Consider the following 27,911-nt stretch of genomic DNA (forward strand, 5'->3'; position numbering starts at 1 on the left):
AAACAGCCACCACCAGGCATCACGCGCGTCGCAGGGCGCCGGTTGCCCAATCAGGAGCGTGAGGAAATGACGTCATGTAATTGACGGAAAAGGCAGGGCATCCGTGGCCGCGCGCCCAATCAGGGTTCCGGAGAGACAGGGGGCGGAGCCTGGCAACCTTCGGCGGTGGGAGCGGCCCGCGGCGCGACTGAGGCCGCGGCGAGCCCGGCCCCGGCGTGCGGCTCAGCGGCCCGGCGGCGGCGGCTGGGCGGCCGCGGGAGGAGCGCCGCCTCTGCCCGGAGTCCCGCGTGGCCCCGGCGCGAATGCGGCTGCGGCCGGGCCTGCAGCGGGCGCGGGGGCGCCGGGCGGCCGCCATGGGGAACTGCTGCTGGGCGCGGTGCTTCGGGCGGCTCCGCCGGGAGGCGGGGCGGCTGCCGCGGGGCGGAGGGTAAGGGGGCTTCGCCGCCGCGGGGGCGAGGCGGGCGCGGAGGCCTGCGGGGCCCCGGGGAGGCGGGACCGGGCGTGGCCGCAGACGCCCTGCGGGAGGGGTTTCCGCGCCCGATTCGCCAGGTGACCGGCCCCTCCGGGAGCGGGAGGACCGGCCTGGGGCGCGGGCGGCCTGGCGCGGGGCTGGGTCTCCGCGTCGTCCGCCTCTTTGCCGACAGGGGCCGCGCAGCCTTGTCCCGTGGGTTTGCGGGGTTTGGAGAGGAGTGGCCGCTCCGGGAGTCCCATCCGCCAGGGACTGGAACTCCAGGGTCGTCCATTTGTGTGGCTTTGCTTTGGTAAGCTGCTGAGAAGGCCAGAGCAGAGCCCTTTGAAGTCAGCTTTGTTGTCGAATAAATGTGTCCCGGAACTCAAACTTGGAAATGTGAGCCCAGCCACGTTGTGTAGGAAGCAGGTGCTGACGCTCTCTGGAAGATATCACGAAGCTTTCGGCATCTGTCCCATTTAACCAACGTTATTAGGTAATAAGGTGGTGTAGCATGAGCCCTTGGAGGCCAAACGGCTTCTAAGTTGGGTCTTTGGACTCTGGATTCTGATGACGTAAGCCCATGCTTCCCTCCGGTCCGTCCTGCATCATGTCCCCTCCTGTGTCCCTGAATGGAAACCCGGGACTTAAATCCGTGGTGCCCATTTAGGTTTGGGCGTTCCTGTCCCCACAGCCGTGCTGTTGCAGAGGAAGGCGGCCAGTCACTGCGTTTACTTTCATGAGGTCTCGCCTAAGGACCACATGCGCAAAGTCTTCGGCTTGGGTCGCATTTTATTTGTGTTTTTGTTGCCGGGTGTTAAATTCTAACTGTAGTACGGGGATCTAATTATTAGATAGGTAAGCAGATATCAGGTACAGCGTGAGGCCAGGTAGGTGTACAGCTGTGAGACCTCAAACCTATTTATTCTTGTGGTATTATTGTTAACTAGAGGCCCAGTGCGCGAAATTTGTGCACAGGGGTGGGGGGGGGGGTCCCTCAGCAGGTGCTGACGGGACTGCACCCTCTCCAGTCTGGGGGGGGAGGGGGAGCATCCAACTAAACTGCAGTATGCTGTCCCTCTCACAATCCAGGACGACTGGCTCTTAACCGTTCACCAGCCTGCCTGCCTAATGCCCCCAACTGCCCTCCCCTGCCAGCCTGATCTTGCCCCTAAATGCCTCTGCCTCGACCCCCACCACCATGGCTTTGTCCAGAAGGAAGTGGGACATCTAGAAGGTGGCCGGTTGACCTGGTTTAATTAGCATGTTACCCTTTTATTATATAGATTACTGCATTTTCCATAGGAACCACTGTTAACCTACGTTTGCCCCCCTTCCCCCCCTCCCCCCCAATTGGACATTGGACTGCGTTGGTGTCTGGGATTTTTGTGCTCTCAAGTTGATTTTACAAACTGATTTCCTAGGGAATAGCAGTGACATTGCAGACTGCTCCCTGAGTCCGGGAGCTGACAGCGCAGGGAGCCCTGCAACCTGTGTCGCTGTCTGTGGGTGTGTGTGCAAACTGAGCCGTTGGGTCTGCTTTCTGCTTGTGGTCGGAACTCCTGTGACAGACTGCCCTGTTGTGGCCGCGGAGCTGGAAAGTCGGACGGTGCCCCCTGGCTGTTGCTCAGTTGGTGACAGAGCACCCTCCCGGCCAAGTGGGTTTCATCCTGGTCGGGGCATATGCAAGAATCAACTGATCAATGCATAAGTGGAACAGCACATGGATGCTTTACTCTCTGCTTAAAACTCAGTCAGTAAAATACATGGTCACATGATGCTGGTATTGATCTGTTTCTTTAATCCATGAATGTAGGTTTGCACAAGTTCCCTAACTTGAGTCTTCTAGTTAACATATTGTTTTACATCAGTTTTAATATTCTTTTAGCAACTTCTAGTAAGCATGCAGTAAGGTTAGGTTAAATTTGCCTCTCAATTTAAGAAAATATATTTTATTGATTTTTACAGAGAGGAAGAGTGAGGGATAGAGTTAGAAACATCGATGAGAGAAATGTGCCCGCAACCAAGGTACATGCCCTTGACCGGAATCGAGCCTGGGACCTTTCAGTCACAGGCCAACACTATCTACTGAGCTAAGATGGTTTTGGTTACCTCTCATTTTCATTACTATTTTTTTCCACCTGGTAGTTTTGGGTTTTTTTTCCAGTACTAGGTCTAGCTAGCTAACATATAAGGGCCAAAACTTCGAGGAGTAATAAAACTTGATGTGATTTATATTTGTCTAATAGCTCTCTATTCTGTAGATAGGTATTCAGTTGCCATTATCTCTCAGCGCATTATCTTGTACTTTGCCACTGGAGGATCTTAATGTATATGCTTGTTGACAGAACTAAGGAGTGCGGTTTCTTAAGTGTATCTTGGTCTTTTCACCTTCCCTTGCCTTTGGCACTTAATATTCCTTAAAGCATTCCTTTAACTCCTCAGAGGCATGATTGATGCCTCACTCAGGCTGACTTTGCTGACCCTCATTTGAACTTTCCTTCTCAGATCATGGTAGTTCTTAACTCGCTAGTGTCTGCCCTGTGACACTGCAATTCTCTTAGGTATATTGCTCAATTTTTATTCATTTGGTATTTAAATACATAGCTATGTCTCATTCAGTAACCCAGGGAAGTAAGAACTATCGGGTCTAGTAATAATTAATGTCTTTTTTAACATTCGTTTAAAATCTTGCTTGGCGTTGACTTGTATTGACATAACCTTCAAACACGTGGTATCTACAGAACGTGTGAAGTGCAATTAACAAGTTTTGCTTGAAAAAGTTTGTGTTTGGTTTGGTTTTTGTTGCAAAACTAGGGCTAAGAAGATGGCAGATGAAGAGCATATTCGCACTGCATGCTTTAAGAGTTCCAATTAGGAAGAAAAGCAAGTGAGGCTGCAAAAAACATCTGTAGTGCTCTTGGTCAAGATGCGGTTAGCGCCAGAAAATGCCAGCGTTGGTTTGAGAAATTTCGCGAGGGAAATTTTTCGTTAGATGACAAGAGTGGTCGAGGCCGTGTGTCCAATTTTGATCAAGAAGCTCTTCAAGCTCTTTTGGTGCAAAATCCTCAAATTACCCAACAAGAGCTTGCGACGACTTTAAATTGTTCACAAAAAACAATTTCCAATCAATTGCGTGCACTTGGCAAAGTCCAAAAGTTTGGAAAATGGGTTCCTCATGAGTTGACCGACAACAACCGTAATCAAAGAGTCACAATTTGCAGTTCGCTCCTCTCTCGTCAAAACCGTTTGCCGTTTTTAGAGCAAATTGTTACCGGAGATGAAGAATGGGTGCTGTATGTTAATTTGAAAAGGCGGCCTCAATGGTTGGACAAAAATGAGGCTCCGCAGCCCACGCCAAAACCTGACTTGCATGCGAAAAAAGTGATGTTGTGTGTTTGGTGGAATTTTAAAGGAATTCTTCATTATGAACTTTTACCATCTACCCAAACCATTACAAGTGCAGTGTATAGTGCCCAATTGGAAAGGTTAGCCCAAGCTTTAAGATAGGGGTGTCGAACTCAATCAGAGAAGGGGCCAAAATCTAAAATCCAGCCTAAATCGTGGGCCGAATGGTTTACTGAACAGTCATAAACTGACAATGTCATAAACTGACAGCGGAGTGCAGTGATGACAGCGCGGTGCGGGCCACATTGCAAGGCCTGTCAGGCTGGATTTGGCCCGCGGGCCTTGTGTTTGACACATGTGCTTTAAGAGAAAAAGAACCCACGCTGATTAATCGGAAGGGCGTAATTCTTCACCATGATAACGCACGACCGCATACCGCAAGAATCACTGCTGAAAAACTGCGCCAGTTGGAATGGGAAGTTCTCCCTCAACCTGCATATTCTCCTGATATTGCCTCTTCCGATTACCATTTGTTTCGTTCTTTGCAAAACTTTCTTCTTGGAAAAAAATTTAATAATGAAGAATGCCTCAAAAATGCATTGACCGAATTTTTTGCATCAAAATCACAAGACTTTTACAACAGAGGGATTAAAATGCTTCCTGAGCGTTGGGCACAAGTAGTAGAAAACAATGGCAACTATATTGTTGATTAAATTTTGTTGTATTGTTTAAATAAATTCGATTTTAAAAACTATTAGGAAACGACATTAATTATTACTAGACCTAATAGAAGGTTCATCTAGGTGCCAACATTCTAAAAGCAGAGGGTGGTCAAGGGTGTGATCAGAGCAGGGAGCCCGATCTTTTTACAACATCCTCTGTTTACAGCACATCCAATAGGAATGTGGGATACTCCTCACGGGGGGCAGAACACTCTGACCTTCCTGTGACATGATACCCTATATATGGAAGGAATAAGAGAAAAGATGCTGCACACAGATTGCAGGGATAAGTAAAAAGGAAATAGACATTTAACATCCTGTCTATTTCCCTCTAAGTCAGGCTCCTCTTGTAGGGCAATGGCTTTTTAAATCCATGTTTTCTGTCTTGGACATGTTTAGAAAGAAGATTTCTCTCTTCCTGGGCATAAAATAAGTTTCTGAACATCTGTTCTTCCTAAATTTGCCTTCATCAGAGAGGGGTTTGTTAAACAGTAAATGTTACCACTTTATTATTACCTCCTATGTCAAGGCTACACCTACTTGGAAAACCTGTTGATGGGTCATCCCTTGAGATTTGAATGGTTAAACCTCCTTTCAAGTATTGGATACTAATTGTAAAACGGTCTGTATATCATCTTTATTGTAATAATTTTTGCCAGGAATCTGATTGGTAACCTTTTCAATCTTTAGTTCAGACAAAAAGAGTCTTGGGAAGCTTTTGATTTTTAATAGATTTTGGAACAGTTTACTAAGGTTCTTCATCATTTGTTTATAACGTCAAACAGAAGGTAGAGGGAAAGACTTTCCTATTTTATTTTAACAATATATAGGAGAATATGAAGAAAAGGAACAATACTAATGGGTGATTTGTAAGAAATTTTCAGTTATATTTTACTTAAGTCATTTTGGTGTAAAAGAGTATTTACCTTCTATGCAAAGTAACATAGAACACAAAAGCCTGCATTTTTCAGCCTATTCTTGACAAGACTGATTTTATCCTTCATAAAACATGATCTTGACACCTGCCTGGATAATATGGAGGCACGAGTCACATTCGCATCACATTTGCAGATGTCTTTATAGCCACGTCATTCTGAGTTTGAGAGGCTGCTTTCCTGCCTTTCTGACATCCTTCCCATGTGGGAGTCGTGTTCACATGTCGCAGTAGCAGAGCAGACACAAAAACTTAGTCTGTTTCATTTAGAGATATCTCTCCGAACATAAGGTTAATGCATAAAGAAATGTCCATAGATGACTTTAGGCTGTTAAGAAAGATGGAAGATACTCTTTTTTTTTTTTTTTTTTTTTAAAGATCTTTATTGTTGCGAGTATTACAGATGTCCCCCTTTTCCCCCTTCATCGCCCCCCCCTCCTCCCAGTTCAAGCCTTCACCACCCTACTGTCTATGTCCTTAGGTAAGATCTTTGGTAATCTCTTTCTGCCCCACTCCCAAGCTGTGAGATTCATCTGTCTGTTCCACGCTTTCATGCCTTTGATTCTATTTTATTCAACAGCTTAGTTTGTTCATTAGATTTCTTTGTTTATTTGGATTTTTAGATTCAATGGTTGATAAATATGTGTTCATTGCCATTTTATTGTTCATACTTTTCCTCTTTCTTGTTCTTCCTCTTGGTAAATAATACCCTTCAACATTTCATGTAATGCTTTGGTGGTGATGAACTCCTTTAGCTTATTCTTGTTTGTGAAGCTCTTTATCTAACCCTCAGTTCTAAATGAGAGCTTTTCTGGGTAGAGTAATCTTGGTTGTTGGTCCTTGCCATTCATCACTGAATATTTCTTGCCACTCCCTTCTGGCCTGTAAAATTTCTATTGATAAATCAGCTGACAGTTATATGGGCACTTCCTTGTAGGTAGCTAACTGTTTTTCTCTTGCTGCTTCTGAGATTTTCCCTTTGTCTTTAACCTTTGTCATGTTAATTGTGATGTGTTTTGGTGTGGGCCTCTCTGGGTTCATCTTGTTTGGGGTTCTTCAAATAGGTTTTTAATATCTTGCTCTCCTCCTGGAACTCCTATAACATGATTGTTGGTACACTTGAAGTTGTCCCAGAGATTCCTTACACTATTTTCATGGTTTTGGATTCTTTTTTCTTTTTGCTCTTCTGCTTGGGTGTTTATTGTTTTCTCATATTCCAAATTGTTGATTAGATTCTTGGTGTCCTCTATATTGTACAATCCATGTAAATTATTCTTTATATTAGTAAGTGTATGCTTAATTTCTGACTGGTCCTTTTTTATGTCTTTGAAATTCTCACTAAGATCCTTGAAAGTCTCAGGAAGATCCTTGAGTAACACTATAACCATGGTTTTTGAACTCTGTATTCAGTAATATGTCCATTTCTTTTATTTTGATATTTGGCTGCTTTCCTATATTTGTTCCTATGTTTTAGGTAGAGCTGCTGTTTCTCCTGGAATTGTAGAATGGCCTTGTGTAATATGTGTCCTGTAGGGTCTTGTGGCTCAGCCTCTCCAGTCACCAGAGCTGGGCACTCTAGGTGCCCCTGTTTGTGGGCTGTGTGCACACTATCGTCGTTGAGCTTTGCTGTTGATGTCACTGGGAGGAGTTGACCTCCAGGCCAGTTGGCTGTGAAGACCAGCTACACTACTACAATGGGAAAGCTTCTGTGCAGGAGACACCCATGTGGAGCAGGATTCATTTCAGTGGAGCTTTAGTGCTTACTGAGTCTGCTCCTTAGTGTGTCCCTTGTGGATGTGTAGAGTTGTAATCTTTTATGGTCTGAAGCTATCCACTGGGTACAATGGCTCTGGGACCATTCAGCAGGAGCTACAGAGAGATCTGCAGATGGCTGCAACTTACATTGGTCTTGCAAGTGTCCTGGTGAGGCCCAACTGTGAAGTAAGGCAGGCTGGTACTAGTGCTGAGTCTTGGGCCTTTTATTGATTCTTAAGTTTGGGGCATGATGTCACCAGCTGCAGCTTGTTTAAGAGATTTTAGCAAAGTCTGAACCCTGAGTTGGGACAGGCCATTAAGATGAAAACACTGATGCAAACAGCTTGAGTAGGGCTGCAAATTGGGTGGGGTGGTATCTCAGGGAATCACCAGGGCAGAGCAAACAGTTTGAGCCAGGTTGATGGAGACTCAGATATGGCCCCTGCCAGTCAGCTCTGTGACCTGGGAGGTCCCAGCCCAGGAACAGTGACTGCTATGAGCACCTCTGTCTGGGAGAAAGCTGCCCTCGAGTTCCTGCCTTGACGCTAGAAAATCCATTTTCTCCTCATATGTCTGGGTCCTCCAAAGCCACTGGGTGTTGGGAGTTCAAGTAAGTCCATTTACTGACCCTTTAAATGGAACTGCCTGTGTCTCCAGCAGTCTCCATCTCACTCAGCACAGTCCCCACTGGTTTTTACAGCCTGAAATTATGGGGACTTCTCTTCCCAGCTCTGGAACCCTGGGCTAGGAGTACCGGGACTCTTGGTCCTCACAGATGACCTCCACAGAGACTATCCCCCAGTTATAAAAATGGCACATGTGGGTGTTAGGCCAGCCGTTCCTCCCCTCTGTCCCTCCTTCCAATCTCAGTGTTGCTTTCTTTGTTACTTCTCTAGTTGTACGCCTTCTATTCAGCCAGCTTTCAGGTGATTCTGAATGATGGTGGTTCTGTATTTTAGTTGTAATTTTGATGTGGGTAAGGGATGCGGTACATACCGTCATTTACCTATGCTGCCATCTTGGTTCTCTCCACTTGTATTTTTTTTAATCGTTGTTTGTGCAGTGTGTTTGTTTCATCAGTTCAGCTCTCCTCATAATTAGTGTACTTGAATGTATATATGTACAGGGTTGCTTTCCTCACCCAGTAGGAGCCCTCGGGCAGAAGAGATAGTGACTGAAACTCTGCAGGTGACACCATCTGATGGTCAAAGGAGCAATAATTCTTAAAGTGAAGGACACAAGTGGCCAAGCAGGACGGCGTCTGACCAACAAGAAGACAGGAGTCACGACTGCAGGAGAAACCACACTTCAGCGTAAATGATGAACACACGAAGCTCTCGCTGACTTTGGCTCCGTCCTCACTCAGGTCAAGTGCAGGCAGCAGCCAGCAAGTCAGGAGGCAGCTGAGGCTGGAAAGGCAGCCGAGGGAGAATCAGAAAAGGTCATCAGGAGCCCTGACGGGCCACAGAGACCAAGGCCGAGATCAAGGTGGGAAGGCCAGACAGTGGAGAGGCTGATGGGAAAAGCTGGTTCGTTTTAATCTGGTGCTAGAGAAGGCCCGGGACCACGAGAAAGATGAACAAGTGGGTCTTAGAGCAAAGACATGTCCGGAACAGATGACACATTGATGCTGTCCTGCTTCAGACGCCATGTGAGGAGGCAGGGTCTTTGGAAAAGACAACGATGCTGGGGCAGAGGCAGAGGAGAATAAGAGCCCAAACAGGAGGTGGAGGGACTCACGAAGGAGCCACAGGCTGAGCCTCCAGGCTCAGCAGGACCGTGAAGGATGGACACTGGACGGCACCATTCCAGTGTCCCTGGGAGTCCAGCTCAGTGGCACATCGACAAGTGCAGGGAGAGAAGGGCGGGGGTTGGGGTGGATGGAGAGTGCTCTCCTGCATCAGTTTTGGCAGCTGTAACAGAAACCACATTAAGTGAAAGTCATAATCTCCTTGTCCCTCGCTTAGGAAAGGACTTGAGTGGTTTGTCCTGTACTTATACTAAGTGGTTTTACAGTGTGGTTGTGTCTGGGGGGCAGATACAACAAACATGTTTGTTTTACTAATAGCAGAAGAGAATGATTCCTTTTTTAAAATGTCAACTTCATTGAGTGATAATTGAGAAAATTGTAAGATATTTAGAGTGGAGAACCACAATGGCATACACCTGTACTTGCTGCCTCTCACAACCACATCAAAACTACAACTAAAAGACAAAACAACTATAATCCAGAACTGCAGGAAAGCTGGCTGACTGGAAGTTCTGTAACTAGAAGGAAAGAAAAAAGCACATTGAGACTGGTAGGAGGTGCAGAGGCACGCATGGAACTGCCTGGCAACCAGTGCACTGTTGTTGTTTTTCAATCAGGAGGGAGATATAAGATCCTGATTGATATGAACTCCAGTTCCAGGCAAGACTCTAGGAACCCAGACTCCTCTGGGGAGAAACTGGACTGTCTGGCATCGGGCCAGAGCACCAGGGCAGCGCTCTCTCAGAGGTGCTCGCAGTGGTCACTGTGTATGTGTTCCTGCATGGGGACACAGGGCATGGAGATGCGGGGGCCTCTCTGGTGCAAGGCTGACTGGCAGCCATTGCTGTTTGCTCTGCTTTGGTGATTCCCTGAGACCCCACCCCACCAAATTTACAACCCCACCCAAGCTGTGCACAGCAGCTTTTGCATATGAATGGCCTGGCCTTTCTCAGCTTAAAACCTGTCAAACTGTAGCTGGGTCAGAGAGCCCCAAAGTTTCCAAAAGAAGGCCCAAGTCCTGGCAGCATCAGCCTTTCTTGTTTTACAGCTGGGTCTCATCTGGGCACTTTTAAACCCCATACAAAGAGGAGGAATCTGCAGATCTCTCTGTAGCTCCTGCTGGGTGGCCTCAGGCAGTGGATTACTTTGCACCTCCTTGGAGATCCAAGAGCCAGTGTACCCAATGGTCAGTGTGAGACCACACCAGATTATAACTCTTCAGATCCATAAGCAACACACTCAAGGGGCAGACTCAGTGAGCACCAAAGCCCTACTGAAGCAAGTCCTACCCTATAAGGGTGTCTCCTGCACAGCATTTCTTCCATTGTAGACACAGCTGAAAGCAGCAAGAGAAAAACTGTTACCTACAATATAAGGGAGTACCCATAGGATCATCAGCTGATTTCTCAACAGAAACTATGCAGGCCAGACAGGAATGGCAAGAAATATTCAAAGTGATGAATAGCAAGAACCTACAACCAAGATTACTCTAAACAACAAAGCTGTCACTCAGAATTGAATGTCAGACAAAGAGCTTCACAGATAAGAAAAAGCTAAAAGAGTTCATCGCCACCAAACCAATATTATATGAAATGCTGAAAGGTATTCTTTAAGAAGAGGAGGACGAAGAAAAATGTAAAGATAAAAGTTATGAACAACAAAGTGAAAACAAATACATATCAACAAGTGAATCTAAAAATCAAATGAATAAAAAATCTGATGAACAGAATAAACTGATGAATATAATAGAATCAGGGGCATAGAAAGGTAGTGGACTGACAGTTCTCAGGGGGAAAGGGATGAGGGGGTGCGGGAAGAGACTGGACAAAAATCTTACACCCATGGACGAGAATAGTTGGGGGTGAGGGCATGGGGTTGGAAGGTGGAGTGGGAACCAGGTGGAGGGGAACTATGGGGAAAAAGCACCTGCAATCTGACAATCTGTAATAACCTCAAGATTAAAAAATATATATTTAAAGTGTACATCATGGTGATTTGATATATGTATACACTGTGAATAGAACGGTTAAAATTAAAGTCATTATTTGGCCCTAGTTGGAAAAATTAACTCATAACTATCTGGACTATATTTATAGGTAAATTTGGTAGTTCGTTTTTATAAATATAAGGTACTATATGTTAAAGAATTTAAAGTTGCTCTAGAGAAAATGTTATTACCCCATCATATTAATTCAGTTTTAGGATTAAATTTGATTTTAAAGTTGTTTTTCTGTCTTTCTTCCCAGATCCAAATATTTTAGAACATGCTCAAGAGGTGAGCATTTAACAATAGAGGTAAGTAGAGTGAGTAATTTGATTGGCTATAGTGCTTTCAGGAGGGTGTTTTTTTTTAATTAAGGAGGAAAGATCAGGACTGTATATTTAAGTGTTATTGATGCTGGTGAAGAGGAAATAATTGCTTGGGGGGAGGGGTGTGCAAGGAAATGTGGACAACAGATTCATTTCTACTCAAAAAGTAGTTCCTTTTCCACTTCATGGCACAAGGCCAGATGCCCTCTTGTCAGTAAGGCAGTGGCTGCCAGGAGGTACAGGCCTGCCCCGTGCAGAGGGCCCTGGAATTAGAGCTCGTTCAGCAACTCCACCGTAGAATCCCTGAGTCACTTTGTCTTTGTGTGTAAAACATAATAATAGTGGAATCTACCTTGGACTCTGCCCTCCTATATACCAGCTACTCCACCACGGAGTTGAGTGTCATTGCTCCTAACCCTTAGTACTATCATAGTAAACATGTGGCAGTCATCCCATTTTATGGTTGGGAATTGGAGGCTTAGGCAGGTGAAGACAGTGGGCTCGCACACACAGCCTATAAGTGGCAGAATTTAAATTCCAGTCCTAACTGCTTGGCTCCAAAGCTTTGAGCACTGTACTTGACTTTTTTCTAGTCCTGAATTTTCTGAACCTTTCATGGTTTTCTTTTGTATTATTATTAATGTATTTTTATGGATTTCAGAGAGGAAGGTAGAGGGAGAGAGAGAAAGAAGCATTGTGATGAGACAGAATCATTGATGGTCTCCTCCTGCACACCCACATTGGGGATCGAGCCCACAAGCTAGGCATGTGCCCTGACTGGGCATCTCACTGTGACCCTCTGGTTCATAAGTTGATATTTAACCACTGAGCCACGCTAGCCAGGAAAAGCTTTATTCTTTCAAGTGATTATCAATTATTTATACTTAAAATACAATTATTTTTATGGTAATGACTTTCATTAGGTAATTTGACGGGGTCATTTCTATCTCTAGAAAGAGTATTGGGAGCTGTGACTCCCGCCTAGTAAATCTTCAGCAAATACTTATATGAATAAATAGATGAGTAAATATAAACATTATAAAATAAATTCTTGTTTGGGTATCTTTTCAGTCCCTATTTTTTGAATAATTTTCCTTCTAATAACATTGAGTTCATCTGAACTCAAGTGGAAATTCTAGCTGTGTGGGTTTAAAACATCTGTATGAAATGTTCAATTCAGATGAAAGTTTTGCTTATCTGTTTCTCTATGTAAAAACTTGCTGTGAGTCTCCTTTTTGTTTTTTATGTAAATTCATAAATGAAAAAGATAGCTTATCTTGGCTGTCTTGTAGGACTGTTAAATATATATCAAATGAACTGATGTATAAAAAGATATTTACTTTTTAGGTGAAAATGTGACATCATTATTTGTGGGATATGTACCTTAGACAGATATCTCTCCTAACATTGCTTTTTTGTTCTTTCAGTTTGAGAATCTAGTAGAAAGTGATGAAGTAAGTATTTCCATAATAATGCAAAGTCCATATCAATCTCATTGGTCATCTAATTAGTTCTAACAATTCAGGTTTTTTTCCTCAGTTTAATGTAAGTTTTAAAAATATGTTTTTATTGATTTTAGAGAGAGGAAGGGAAGGCCAGAGAGGAACATGATGAGAGAAAAACATTAATTAGCTGTCTTCTGAATGTCCCCTACTGGGGATCAAGTCCACAACCTGGGCATGTGCCTTGACTGGGACTCAAAGCAGTGACCTCTTTGTTCAACCATTGAGCCACACCAGTCGGGCAATTAATTCATTTTTATTTTTTATTTATTGTTTTAATATATTTTATTGATTTTTTTACAGAGAGGAAGAGAGAGGGATAGAGAGTTAGAAACATTGATGAGAGACATCGATCAGCTGCCTCTTGCACACCCCCTACTGGGGATGTGTCCGCAACCAAGGTACATGCCTTTGACAGGAATCGAACCTGGGACCTTTCAGTCCACAGGCCAATGCTCTATCCACTGAGGTTTCAGCTCATTTTTAAATAGTATTTACATCATTTACTTTTAAATTAGGATTTTTCTTTTATTTCTGCTGTTCTTTATTTTTGTCTTTCACTAATTTATATCAGCAAATAATTCAGAATTTTCTACTATAGAACATGTGTAATGCTATATATAATTTAATTTTTATATAGTTATGCATATTATAATATCAGCTATGTAACACAGGTTTTAAAAGCATTCTTTAGAACTCAAGGAACTTTAAAAAGGGATATTTCCAGCCTCTTGCCATAAGGTAAATTCCTCACAATCCAGAGTAGACTTATTCTTTAACCATTGTTCTCATGAATTTCTGAGGGTGAAATTTATACATGTTCATTCTACAATCAGTTTCTGACTTTTGCTGTTATCTTTTCTTTCAGTTACTTTTGGTTGATTTTTTGCTTTTTATCTCATCTAAAACTCGTCACTTTTAAGGTGCAGTCCAAGTACAGAAACATTATCCTATTTTTTTTAAGTACATTGTAGGGCTAGTGAAGCGGGGTGTCTGTCGGTGTGCTGGGGCAGTGAGAAGAGTTTAATTTACTGATGTTCATCCTCCCGAAGTGAATTGCGTGAGTTTGTGCCCATTACTTGCCCTCCCGCGGCCCCCACCCCACGCCTCTGAAATGAGTGAGGCTAGAAGAGCCTGCAGGCTCTGACCTGCTGTCCATTTTGTTTTCTAAGAAAAGAGGAAAATGTGTCGAACCACATTCAAGTCATTTCTCAGCCCAGCCTTTCCCAGCGTGTGTGGAGGCCAGTCTCGGAGTGCATGCTGGCTGTTGAGGGTCCTGAGGAGAGCTGTTGTGAAAGAGATCACTGAAGTCTGTTCACCTCAGCATTTCCCAGAGCAATCTGGTCTAAGTCCTTTTATAAATAGCAATACATACTAGTCATAGGATAGAACACATTTAGGAAGCTCTTCCCTCTGCTTTCCCAGTAAAATTTCCCCCTGATATTTGAATGTTTCATAGAACCTAGTTTCTTTTCCTTGTCATACGTCACTTTCATCTCCATGTTTGTTTGTTTGTTTGTTTTTATTAACACAGTGAAGGCCAACATCTAACCTGATATTTTTAAAGTTCTGACAAATGTTAAATGTACGAGTTCCTTCAACCTTCAGTATAGTTCAATATAGTTTTAAAATCAGCATCATACTGATTTTAAAATGTTTCTGAGAGAGAAGGGAGATATCTGTTGTTCACTTCTTGATGCATCCGTTGGGTGATTCTCCTTTGTGCCCTGATCAGGGATTGAGCCTGCAGCTTTGGCGCGTCAGGACCCAATGACAGCAGCCCCTGAGCTGCCTGCAGGGCCGCACTGCGCTTCAAAGGCATCTGTGGTCCCGTTTGTGCTGAAGTGCTTGTGTTTGGCTGCTTTTGTTTTTTGCTAAAAGCCTTTTCTCGCATCATAGTTTATGTTGGGTTTGGTTGAACTGTTTTGCAGTGCTATTTCCTAAATTTGTTTGGAACATGTAGAATTTTATTTCTGCTCTTCCTTAGCCATATATTGTAACTCTCAGATGTGAATAGTTTAACTATGTAAGACGGACACATGAGCCCAAATCAGTTTTGAAATCAGTTTTGAAATCAGTTGGGGTTTCCTTTGGAGGGGAAAAAAAAAGCTATAGCTAATTTCAGATCCTGTGGAAGAAAATGAAGACAGTGGATTCTCATTTGTGAGAATGAACTGAACCTGCAGGAACCAGAACACTCCTCCTCGGGGATATAACAGAATTAGGTGCCAAGGGTTCTCCCACAGTTTCATCTGTTAATCAGTGTGTAACCTTGTTTTATGTCTCTGCATGACACCTTATTTTAATACTACGGGCCCGGTGTACGAAATTTGTGCACAGGGGTGTTGGGGTGGGGAAGTGTCCCTCAGCCCAACCTGCACCCTCTCCAATCTGGGGCCCCTCGAGGGATGTCCAACAGGATCGGGCCTAAACGTGTAGTTGGACATCCCTCTCACAATCCAGGACTGCTGGCTCCCAACTGCTTGCCTGCCTACCTGATTGCCCCTAACCGCTTCTGCCTACCAGCCTGATCACCCCCATAAACATTTCCCTGCCAGCCTGATTGATGCCTAACTGTTCCCCTGCAAGCCTGTTTGTCCCTAACTGCCCTCCCCTGGGGGCCTGGTCACCCCTAACTGCCCTTCTCTGCAGGCCTGGTCACCCCTAACTGCTCTCCCCTGCAGGCCTGGGCCCCCCCCCCCCCCCCAACTGCCCTTCCCTGCAGGCCTGGTCACCCCCAACTTCCTTCCTCTGCCAGACTGGTCACCCCTAACTGCCCTCCCCTATAGGCTTGATTACCACCAACTGTCCTCCCTTAAAGGCCTGGTCCCTCCCAACTACCCTCCTCTGCTGGCTATCTTGTGTCCACATGGGGGCAGCCATCTTTTGTGTTGGAGTGATGGTCAATTTGCATATTACTCTTTTATTCAGATATGATCTCTGAAGACATAATAGTCTGGGCACTCAGTGTATATACCTATATAATGTGTGTGTGTATTAATATTTATTAGAGGCCCGGTGCATGAATTTGTGCATGGGTGGGGTGAACACTGTGGCATGTAATAGCTGTAAAAGGAACATAGCTGAGAGAGAGCTGAAAACAGAGGGCGAACCCTGTATACCCTGTCCTCCCCTCCTCCCCTTATGTGCATGCGGGCGTCCGTGGTGGTTGCTTTGCATGAGCCTGGGAGTCCTGCAGATGCAGGTGAGCTGGTTGAGAGGCTTCTGATGATTTGACCTGGGAGGTGAGCTTATACCCAGGGTCCATGAGGGATGAAGGCATGGAGAGCATGTCTGGTCCGAGTCATGGGTGTAGCGTAAATATTTGTTAGAAAATTTTTAAGAAATGTCCAGTAATTTATTGTTATATAATTAAGCTAGGTTATTAAACTGAATTTTTGCCTTTGCAAAATAGTAAAATTTTAAAGCTCTTAAATAACCAAACTTGTTCACCATGATAAATAAAAAAAAAGGTAAGTGGAATATTTTGGTTAAGTAAAGTTTTTATTGGCTTGTCTGAAATAGAATTAAGCTGATGAAGCATTTTGATTGTCTGATTCCTTTTCTGTACAGGGGGAAAGCCCAGGAAGCAGGCGCAGGTAAGGCGGGTTTTCCTCAGGAACTTGGGTTTGTGCTGCAGGAGCTCTGAGGGCCAGGCTGTCATCTGTGTGCTCTGAACGGCTTCCCACAGACCTGGCTCTTCTCCTGCCAGATTCAGGCAAATAACGCCCATCATGAAGGATGGCTGTGGGCATGAATGTAATGCACATAAGTGCTAGGTGCTTTCTTGTTGAACCTAAGTTGTTTTGTGTTTGTTTTTTAAAAACCATTTATATTTTCTCTAATTTTTTAAACTTTATCCTTTTATTTATGATGTTCTAAAGCTTCTCTTACTAATTACAGTTTTAAAAATCTAATTTATTTAAAATTAGTTGAGCTAAGTACTTGAAAAGAGCCATTTATCTTTAACTTGAATTCAAGAGTTCCTAACATCAAGAGAACATTTAAATGCGTTTCATATTTGAATGTGTATTCCTTTACCTTGTGCCGTTTAGCGAACGCTTATTAAGCACTGTCCTATGGCCGGCCACTGTGCTAGGCGCCAGATTAAAGAGTCCGTTCAGTATGGGGCAGGAAGGGCTGTCAGCATTGAAGGAGGCCTGGAGGAAAGGCGCTTTGTCCCCATGGGGAAGGAGGGCGAGTTCGGGATTCTGAGGAGGCACATCTGGCTCTCCTTGAAGGGTGACCGGTGGCTGTCCGCAGGGGGAGCCTTCCAGGAGAGAAGCTGAAGGGCAGTCATGAGCATTGACTGAGAAGAGGCTCGAGGCAACCTGGTGGAGATGGAAGGGTTCTCCTGGTGTTGGCAGCTACAGAGTGTACGGTTGTCCCACTGAACATGGAACATTTGTATTTTGTTTCCTATAAGTTAGACCTCCAAACAAACAAGCACACGCACATGCCCTGGCAGAGGAAAAGAAGTGAGGGACGTCACCTGTTGGGCTGGCTGAGACCGCGATCGGTCTTGGCATTGGCATCACCTGCCAGAGTGGGGGCCGAGGAGGGTGGGCTGAGGAGCCTGGGGGAGGCAGGGCACCAGCACGTGCTTGAGCCGAGGGAGCAGGTGTTCCCGCGCGGCCTTGGTGCGGGTCAGGAGTGAGGGCAGCGTGGCCTGGGCCAGGCCGGTGCTGCAGTGGGAGGAAGAGGGCAGGACATGGGGGGAGCGGCGGCGCTGCCGTTTCCCAGTCGCGTGAGGCTGAGTGCGGAGAGGAAGGCGCTGGGGTGAGGAGCAGGGAGTGTGTGGATGCCCATGGCCAGCGTGGACGGGAGGCAGGCGACCAGTGTAAGTGAGGGTCGCCGGCCGAGCTCAGGCATGCCGGGCCTTCTGTGTAGCTCTCAGCCTCTGCGTGTGCAAGGTGGTGGGGGCGGAGGGCGGCGTGCGTGCAGACGGGGAGTGCTGGGGAGAAAGCGCCTCAGCCCCACGTGGGCACGCACTGGCTGGAAGTGACCTTGGCCGGCACCTGATCAGACGGCAGCGAGGGGTGCTGTGGAGCACAGTGAGGAGGGCTTGGGTGCAGCAGAGCCAGGGCGAAGGCCCTGGAGGCCACATTTCTTCCCAGAGCACTCTGATAATGTGCCATCTTCCTCAGCTTCCACCACACGTGGCGTGTTAGGACGTGTGCTCTTTAACACAAGTTACAACATCAAATTGCGTTAATACACTTTGATAGTAAATTTCAGAATTTCCATTTTTGAGCGTTTTATTTGGACTCAGAGTCATCAGAAGTTTTCTTTTTCTCCCTCATTTTTCTGTGTAGGCCTCTGACTGAGGAAGAAATCATTGATCTGAGAGAGAGGCATTATGATTCTATTGCTGAGAAACAGAAAGATCTTGATAGGAAAATTCAAAAGGAGGTTAGTAGTCTTATATTGCTTTTATATATGTTACTATAAAGGGTCTTTTAATAGGGGAAAGTTGTCATTGACTAATATATTGGACCTATATTTAGATATATACACATGAAATTATTTAAAAGTTAAAAATTATTTCAGCCTATTATAATTTATTTCAGTTTAATTTAATTTATCAGCAACCATATACAGCCAAAAATGAAGAGAATACATGCACCTAAAGATAATATCCTAATTCATAAGTAGGGACTCCGGCAGGACAGACACATGCACCTGTGTGTTTAAAACGAACTTTTAAATTTTACTGCTTCACAGTAAGTGTGGTTTCTGAAAAGTCTTTTTGTTTGTCTCAGATTTATGTATTCTTCATTATAAACTGATGAACAAATAGATACAGAGACAGTAAATCATCAAACAGACTGTCAGATTACAGCGACAGACTGTCAGATTACAGCGGCATGGTTAGGGAGAGGTGGGGGAGATAAGAGATCAACCGAAGGACTTGTGTGCATGCATATAAGCATGACCAATGGACGCAAAACACTGGGGGTGAGGGATGTATGGGGGGGGAGAGACAATGGTAAGATATGTACACATATAATACCTTAATAAAAAATGAAAAATAAATAAATAAATAAATAAAAAGATGTATGTGTTCTTAGTGAATCAACTGCTTCGAACAGTCATAAATGCTGTATTATTTTAATGTACTCACAGAATGGCCTGTAATTACAATAGGTAATCTATACTAGAGAATATTAGCTTTAAAGAAAAAAAATGGTGTTGAAATGTGATGCTTAAGCTTTATTTGAAATGCAGTTGGTGGTCACTAGGGCAGTCAGTGTGCTGTTGGGGACGGCGGGACGGAGATGTGAGCATCGAGGAGTGATCGTCAGGAGGGGCTGGGCGCAGAGCCCTGGCTCCTGCCATTCTCGTGGCAGACGTCAGAGGACTGGCCTTGGACCAGACCCTCACCCCATCAGGGCCAATAGGCAGGAGACTGTTGGTGAGAATTCTGAGAAAGAAGCATTTCCATGTTTATGCAAATTACATGCTGCTGCTGCATGATTTTAGCTTCTAGAGAATTCTGTAATATGATTGGCTTCATTTGGGTTATTTTATAAAAGGAGAAGTTGAAACGAGAAATCACAAAAGTTTGAGTTCTGCCATGCTTTGAAGGGATCAATGTTTTATTTTTATGAGTAGAAGCATTTTGTTTTGAAAGCAGTTAGACAGGTTCTGATTCTGTTAATCCTCATGTTTTGTTCATGCACAGTTAGCCTTACAAGAGGAGAAGCTAAGACTAGAAGAGGAGGCTGTGTACGCTGCCCAGCGAGAAGCAGCCAGGGCAGCAAAGCAGCGAAAGCTCTTGGAGGTGAGGGACCCTTGCGATAGGGCGGCTCTTGTCCTGCTTCTCTCTGACCAGCCGTAGCCGAGCTCTTCTGTCCCCAACAGTTGGGGCTTCTGTGTAACAAATGTACCTCTGCCTGCATTTCTAGGAATTTAAGGCAAATTAGTTGAACTTTAACAGGTAGAAATGACATCCAATGATGCGCTTGATGCTGAGTGCTGTTTGCCTTCGGGTAGCAGGCGTAGCTCTTGTCTATCCCAAAGATCAGCTTCAGTTTTCTAAAACCCAGTATTCTTTTGGAAAAATAAACATACTCTTAGAAATGGGGCAAAACTAGCCTTTTTAAGTTTAATTTTGTCAAGTTTTTTTGTTTTGTTTTTGTTTTTGTTTTCAAAACAAGGCCTCGAGTTGCTAGAATTTCCTATCCTTCCTAGATGAGGTAAGCTGGCAGTTTTGCCCCCCGGGGATATTGTATATTTCTCATCTTCATTCTGTGTCTTTGGGAGATTGGGAGTTTGGCCTTGAGAAGACTTTAGCATGTTATTAGAGAAGGCAGGAGATTCGCCATACCTTACCAGTGCTCATGGTGTTTGGCAAGCATGTCAAACTCAGAGGCTAACACGGGGCCAAATAAACGAGGCATGAGGCCCATGGGCCATGAGTTTGTCATGCTTTGTATACGGCACTATACTGCCGGGAACTCACAGCAGCATTCACGGAGCCTGGCTGAGTGTCCGGAACTGTCCTCAGCAGGTCACAAGTCTTACCTGTTCAATCCTCCCAACAATCGAAGTATTAGGTCTAATGTTGTTATATGTTGAGTCCCATAGCAGAGGAAGCGGAGGGACAGAGATGAGGTGTATCGGCTGGGATCCTACAGCTCAGGGACTGCAGAGCCCAAGGTCAGCTCAGCAGACTCGGCCAGTGTCCCGCTCAGTGTCTCCCACACGCTTTGCCTGGATGGTGCTGTCTGCTCACAACCGGGGCAGAGGTCATGTCACAGACAATGACTGTAGCTCAGAGAAGCCAAAGCGCCGTGCCCGTGAAGGGCTGTGGGATTTCTGTGTGACCTGTGTCTTTTATCTTACTCGCACATGTGTGTTTCAGCAGAATAATAAACAGGAGAATGTCTTTTTTTTTTTTTTCTTCCATTTCTAAATAGTGTGAAAGTTTAAAAATAAACTCACCTCTACTAAGAATTAAAAGTATTTTTCTGGTTATAATATAGGCAACTCTTTTTACTGTAATCCTTATCTGCTCGCCTTTTAAAGACAAAGCATTGCATATGCAGCAGCTGGCGTTTCTCTTCCCAGACTGAACATTGCTACAGGAACACGTACAGACTCCACAGCCTACACAGCACACGCCCACACAGAAAGGTTCAGGGGCACGCGGTGCAGCAGGTCTTCACGGCAGCCTGGAAGTGTGCTGGGTGTTACAGCCTCTGTCATTTACAGATGAACAAACAGGAAGTCAGGGACTCCCAGGGACACAGCTAATCACTGTCAGCTCGCAGTCTGCCCCAGAACAGAGCTTCCTGCACTGTGCATGGTCCCTCCTGCCCGCAGCCCTCCCCACACTGGAAGTTCCTCAGGTGTGAAAGACTGTGAAGGATGTATCTTTTTAAAACACTGAATGTTAAAGATTATACACGGATGAATAAATTTAGAGACATAATCATAAATATGAGAATGTAGAAGTAACGGGTGAATTTAAGGGGAAAGACTTCAATAGAATAACTTCCTAAGTTTCTGTGTTTTTTTTTACAAACTACAAAAAAGCGCATCTTGGCATCGCATGGCTGGTCTTAACGCTCTGCTTGTGCGGCAGTGACTTTGTTCCGCTTCGTGTTTCCAAGCAGGAGAGGCTGGGCGCCGGTCCTGGATGCCGCCCCTCCAGCGGAGCCTCGTGCCACAGGTACAGCCGCGCATGCTCGGGTAGGAAGCGCTATCGGCACTGCGTGTCTGTGGACATCCCCACCTGCCTGCCCCCCAGGGATCGTTGCTTGTCAAAGACACGCTTTTGCAAGAATGCCAAGGACATTGCCTTATGTTGAAAAGTGATCCACTTCTTCAAATGGATTTTGTGGCAGTTTTAAGAGTGGCCACGTCTTGTGTATAGAAATGATGCCACAACACTGAATGCCTTTGTATCAGCCTTTTATGCCTGTTGTTTGTGTATCTCCTGAACCCCTCTGCTCTTACAATCTGATCATTTTTGGAGGAGTGTTTCCTACTCATTCTGAGCTCCTTTCCCACAGTGCATTCTCGTACATTGTGAAGTGGGAATTATGGCCAAGCTTGGAGATGTGACATCAGAATTAGCCAAAATCTTAGTTTCAATTCATTGCTAACATTAAGAAAATTAAGACCTCTTTTCATTGTTATTCTAATGGTGCAGTAATTATGAGTTTGTGTGGGACAGACCGTCAAGCCAAAATGGCAACATTAATTTAAACATGCATATGTTCCATCTACTATGAATATGCACAACAAGTGTTCCACTTTATTACAGCTCAGGACCAGAAGACAACTTTGAATCTTGTTTGCGAAATACAAAGTCACAGTATGAAGTTTTTCAAAGTAGCAGTAAGTCCTTAAAGCTTTCTGTGTACGTTTACATCTCCATCCCAGCTCTGTTTTGGGGAACTCCCACCTTTGGTTCCTGTTGCCCAGATGGTCAGTGCGAGTCCTTAATACACAACAGGAGTTGGAGAGAGCAGTCTCTGGCCCTTTCTGCAAATCTCTGTGTGGAGTCAGGACCTCGTGTTGTAGTTCTACTCTGACCCCAGCCTCCCCCGGAAAGAGGAAAGAGGTGGGGAGATGTAACTCGGGATTCCTGAGGGAAAGGCTGTTCTCCATGTTGCAGAGGGACACTCCCAGGAATGGCAGCATCGGAGTGTCCATCTTAAATACAGACTGCCTTTTTCACTTGCTTTGTCATTTTTATCTTTTCATTTGTTTTTGCCCTCCTTTGTAATGGATTATTATGAACTGGGGGTGGGGCATCCCTCAGCCTGCCTGTACCCCTCTGACTGCCTCTCACAATCCGGGACTGCTGGCTCCTAACCACTTGCCTGCCTGCCTGATCTCCCCTAACTGTTCCCCTGCTGGCCTGATTGCCCTTAACCACCTCTGCCTCACCCCACACCCAGAAGCCATGATTCCCTCCTCTGGCAAGTTGCAGGTACCCAGGACCCGGGTTTCCTTCCCTCTGCCTGGCCACAGGCACCCAGGTTCCAGGGCCAGCTTTGCCGAGGCTGCTGTAGCCATAGGGTACCATAGGCGGGCGGCTTTGCCTGGGCCACAGCTGCAGGCACCCGGGACCACGGGTGGATGGCTTGTCCCTCTCCAGGGCTGCAGGCGCTGGCTCTAGGGACGGTGGGGCAGGCGGCTTGTCCCTCTCCAGGCCACAGGCGCAGGTGCAGCCACTGGTGCCCAGCACCATGGGGACCGTGGGGTGTGAGGATTGTCCTTCTCTCAGGCCACAGGCTCAAGTGCAGCCGCTGGCTCCCAGGACCTCTCCTGGGCCGCAGTCTGGCTGGCCCTCATTCCTCTCGCCTCAGTGTTGAGTGTCTGAGCAGCATGGTGGCGTGATGACCATAGCATATTAGCTCTTTATTATATAGGATAATACATAGACTTCATTATATTTGAAAAGTTTATAATTTGTTTACATTTGCATATTTGCTGTGCTGCTAGATGGCAGAAACACAAAAAACAAAGGGGGGCTGTATGTTATTCTAAACAAGCTTACAGATGTAATGGTTTGTCCTTGTTTCTGTAATAATAAAAGGCATAGAAGTGTTTGGGGAGAGAGATTCCTGCAGAGTAAGTGGTTGTGGTAATGAGTACAGACGACCGATCACACTTAATTATATTTGGTGTATATTCCAGGACTCTCATCAGATGCCACCGTTTTGACACCAAATACAGAAAGCAGTTGTGACTTAATGACCAAAACCAAATCGACGAGTGGAAATGATGACAGCACGTCCTTGGATCTGGAGTGGGAAGATGAGGAAGGTATCTGACATTCACCATTTACCTGACATGCACAGTTTAATCTGTTAATTTATAGAAATCAACTTGGTATTTTACTTTTACTTTTAATTTGAATTATTTTTTATTGAAAGTATTACATGTCTCCTTTTTCCCCAATTGACCTCTCCCCAGCTGCTTCCCCTCCCCAGCACATGTCCCCGCCCCTTACTGTCTGTGTCCTTTGGTTTTACTTCTATGCATGCATACAAGTCCTTTGGTTGATCTCATATCTTCTCCTTCCCTCCCTGGCTTGATGGATGCTTCTGTGTCTCTGGATCTATTTTAATTCATCAGTTTATGTTGTTCTTTATATTCCACAAATGAGTGAGTTCATGTGATATTTATCTTTCTCTGACTGGCTTGTTTCTCTTAGCATAATATTCTGCAGGTCTATTCGTGCTGTTGCAAATAGTAAGAGTTCTTTTTTACCACAGCGTATTGCATTGTGTAGATGTACCACAGTTTTATAATCCACTTGTCTGCTGATGGGCACTTAGGCTGTTTTCAAACCTTAGCTTTGGTGAATTGTGCTGCTATGAACATAGGGATGCATGTATCCTTTCTGATTGGTGTTTCTAGTTTATTGGGATATATTCCTAGAAGTGGGATCACTAGGTCAAATGGCAGTTCCATTTTTAATTGTTTGAGGAAATCCATACTGTTCTCCACAGCGGCTGCCCCAGTCTGCACTCCCACCAGCAGTGTACGAGGCTCCCTTTCTCCGCATCCTCACCAGCACTTGTCGTTTGTTGATTTGTTGATGATAGCCGTTCTGACAGGTGTGAGGTAGGACCTCGTTGTTGTTTTGATTTGCATCTCTCTGATGATCAGTGACTTTGAGCAGGTTTTCATGTGTCTGTTGTCCTTTTGTATGTTTACTGTCAAAGTATCTATTTAGGTCTTTTGCCCATATTTTGATTGGATTGTTTATCTTCCTTTTATTAAGTTGTATGAGTTCCTTATAAATTTTGAAGATTAAACCCTTATCGGATGTATCATTGGCAAATATGTTCTCCCATGCAGTGGGCTCTCTTGTTTTGTTGATGGTTTCTTTTGCTGTGCAGAAGCTTTTTATTTTGATGTAGTTCCATTTGTTTATTTTCTTAGTTTCCATTGTCTTAGGACTGTGGTCGGCAAACTGCAGCTCTCGAGCCACATGCGGCTCTGTAGCCCCTTGAGTGTGGCTCTTCCACGAAATACCATGACCTGGGAGATTCTATTTTGAAGAAGTGGCATTAGAAGAAATTTAGGTTTTAAAAAATGTGGCTCTCAAAAGAAATTTCAATCGTTGTACTGTTGATATTTGGCTCTGTTTACTAATGAGTTTGCAAACCACTGTCCGAGGAGATGTATTGGTAAAGATATTGCTATGACATACAGCTGATATTTTGCTGCCTATGGTTTCTTCTAAGATTTTTATGGTTTCTTGTCTTACGGTTAAGTCCTTTAGCCATTTTGAGTTTACTTTTATGTATGGTGCAAGTTGGTGATTTACTTTCTTTTATTTACATGTATCTGTCCAGTTTTCTCAACACCATTTATTGAAGAGACTGTCTGGCCTCCTTTGTCAAATATTAATTGAGCATAATGGCTTGGGTCGATTTCTGGGTTTTCTGTTTTGTTCCATTGGTCTATATGCCTATTCTTGTTCCAGTACCAGGCAGTTTTGAGAACAGTGGCTTTGTAATATATCTGGTATTGTGATTCCTCCAATGTTCTTCTTAAGATTGCTGCAGCTATTTGGGGTCTTTTTTTATTCCATATAAAATTTTGGAGAGTTTGTTCTAGGTCTGTGAAATATGCTGTTGGTATTTAATGGTATAGGGGCCTGATGTGGCTGGGGCCAGGCATGGCGGGGATCTCCCTTTTCCAGCGTCCCACACGGAAAGAGAGATGAACAAACCGATTCTAAGCGGAGGCGGCCAGGGATTGAGAAATAATAGAAATAAAGGAAGAAGACGCAGAAATAGATTTAAAGCTGGGAGCTGGGCCTCCATTCTCTCTGATGGAGAGGCTGCTACAAGCCACACAGCATGTTTATTTTTATAGGCATAGATTTACATATTCTGTTGAAGTGTGGTCCCTCTATTCCCACTTTACTGAGAGTTTTTATCAAAAAAGGGTGCTGTATTTTGTCAAATGCTTTTTCTACATCTACTGGTATTGATATGATCATGTAGTTTTTATCTTTCAGTTTGTTTATGTGATGTATCACATTTGTTGATTTGAGAATATTGTACCAGCCTTGCATCTCTAGAATAAATCCCACTTGATCATGATGTATGATCTTTGTAATATTTTGCTGGATCTGATTTGCTAATATTTTGTTAAGGATTTTAGCTTCTGTGTTCATCAGGGATATTGGCCTGTAATTCTCTTTCTTTGTAATGTCTTTATCTGGCTTGGGGATTAGGGTAATGCTGGCTTCATAGAAAGAACTTGGAAATGTTTCTTCCTCTTGAAGTTTCTGGAATATTTTGAGGAGGGTAGGTGTTAGTTCTTCTTTGAATGTTTGTAAAATTCACCTGTAAATCCATCTCGTCCAGGGTTTATGTTTGCTGAAAGTTTTTAAGTTATTGCTTTATTTATTTGGTTGTTATTGACCTACTCAGGTTTTATTATTCTTCCTGTTTGAATTTTGGAAGATTGTATGTTTCTAGAAATTTATCCATTTCACCCAGATTGTCCAGTTTGTTGGCATAGTATTTGCTTACAATCCTTTATCTCTGTATTGTCCATTTTTATATCACCTCTTTCACCTCTGATTTTACTTATTTGTGTCCTCTCTATTTGTTTCTTGATAAGTCTGGCTAAAGGTTCATCAAGCTTGTTTATCTTTTCAAAGAACTAGCTCTTGGATTTGTTGTTCTTTTGTACTGTTTTTTTTTTGGGGGGGGGGGGTTGTCTATGTCATTTATTTCTGCTCTGATCTTTATTTCCTTCTACTTCTGGGTTTTTCTTGCTGTTCTCTTTCTAATTCATTTAGTTTTGGGGTTAGATAGTTTATTAGTCCTTTTTCTTGTTTCTAGAGGGAGACCGGTAGTGCTGTGAACTTCCCTCTTAGGACTACTTTCACTGTGTCCCATAGGTTTGGGGTGGTTGTGTGTTTATTTTCATTTGATTCCAGGAAGTTTTTAAGTTCTTGCTTGATCTCATTGATGACCCATTCATTGTTTAATAACATGCTAGTTAGCCTCCATGTATTTGAGTGTTTTTGAGTTTTTTAAATTGTAGTTGATTTCTGTGATTGTGATTTGAGAAGATGCTTGATATTATATTAATCTTCTTGAATTTGCATAAACTTGTTTTGTGCCCTAACATGTGGTCAGTCTTTAAGAATGTTCCATGTGCACTTGAGAAGAATGTGTATTCTGTTGCTTTGGGGTGAAATGTTCTGTAAATGTCAGTTAGATCCATCTGATCTGGTGTGTCATTTAAGGCCTCTGTATCCTTGTTACTTTTTTGTCTGAAAGATCTATCCAATGAAGTCAGTTGTGTATTAATGTCCCCACTATGACTATTGCTTTCAGTCTCTCCCTTAAGGTCCATCAAGAGTTCTTTAACCACCAAAACCGGTTTGGCTCAGTAGTAGAACGTCGGTCTGTGGACTGAAATGTCCCGGGTTCGATTCCGGTCAAGGGCATGTGCATTGGTTGTGGGCATATCACCAGTAGGGGGTGTGCAAGAGGCAGCTGGTTGATGTTTCTCTCTCATCAACGTTTCTAGCTCTGTCTCTCTCCCTTCCTCTCTGTAAGAAATCAATAAAATATATTTTTTAAAAAAAAAAGAGTTCTTTAAGGTCCTGGTGGGTGCAGCTGAGTGATGGTTAATTTGCATATCACTCTTTTATTAGGTAGGGTGGGTATTTATTGCCATTAATTTTTTTTGTTTTCTTTATGCCAATGATCCTCGTTCTCCCTTCCTTTTTCTTAAAGCAGTCCCTTTAACATTTATTGCGTTGCTGGTTTGGTTTAGTGGTAATGTACTCCTTTAACCTTTTTTTGTCCGGAAAACTTTTTATTTGACCTTCAATTTTATTTTTTTTTATTTTTTTTTTATTTTTTTATATAAATCTTTATTGTTCATATTATTACAGATGTCCCTCTTTTTTCCCCCTCTCCATTGCTCCCCTCCACCAGGTTCCCACCCCACCCTCTGCCCTTTCCCCACCCATCATTGTCCTCATCCATAGGTGCACAGTTTATGTTCAGTCTCTTCCTACACCCCCATCTCCCTTTTCCCCGAGAATCGTCATTTCACTCCCCTTCCATACCTCTGATTCTGTTATATTCAACAGTTAATATTCTTCATAAGATTTTTTTTTAATTTTTTTGGTTTT

The 27,911-nt window shown here is 44.1% G+C and overlaps 1 protein-coding gene across 4 annotated transcripts in view; it reads left to right on the forward strand.

The window, feature by feature from the left end:
* Nucleotides 1-212: 212 nt before the first annotated feature.
* The window catches only part of AP1AR (adaptor related protein complex 1 associated regulatory protein), a 33,144-nt gene continuing 5,445 nt past the window's right edge, over nucleotides 213-27,911 (forward strand). Inside the window, exons 1-9 of one of the 4 annotated variants that reach the window (XM_084883340.1) lie at nucleotides 213-427; nucleotides 11,204-11,252; nucleotides 12,695-12,721; nucleotides 16,343-16,368; nucleotides 18,085-18,181; nucleotides 19,455-19,553; nucleotides 21,388-21,446; nucleotides 22,044-22,117; nucleotides 23,426-23,554. In XM_084883340.1, the coding sequence (XP_084739466.1) occupies nucleotides 303-427; nucleotides 11,204-11,252; nucleotides 12,695-12,721; nucleotides 16,343-16,368; nucleotides 18,085-18,181; nucleotides 19,455-19,553; nucleotides 21,388-21,446; nucleotides 22,044-22,117; nucleotides 23,426-23,554 (685 nt within the window). In that variant the 5' untranslated portion in view covers nucleotides 213-302. The remainder of the gene's footprint in view (nucleotides 428-11,203; nucleotides 11,253-12,694; nucleotides 12,722-16,342; nucleotides 16,369-18,084; nucleotides 18,182-19,454; nucleotides 19,554-21,387; nucleotides 21,447-22,043; nucleotides 22,118-23,425; nucleotides 23,555-27,911) is intronic. The other 3 variants (XM_084883341.1, XM_084883342.1, XM_084883343.1) reach the window with 3 other exon arrangements.

Source organism: Pipistrellus hanaki (assembly GCF_964339955.1).
Source record: "Pipistrellus hanaki genome assembly, chromosome: 5".
In the NCBI taxonomy this organism is placed as follows: domain Eukaryota; kingdom Metazoa; phylum Chordata; class Mammalia; order Chiroptera; family Vespertilionidae; genus Pipistrellus; species Pipistrellus hanaki.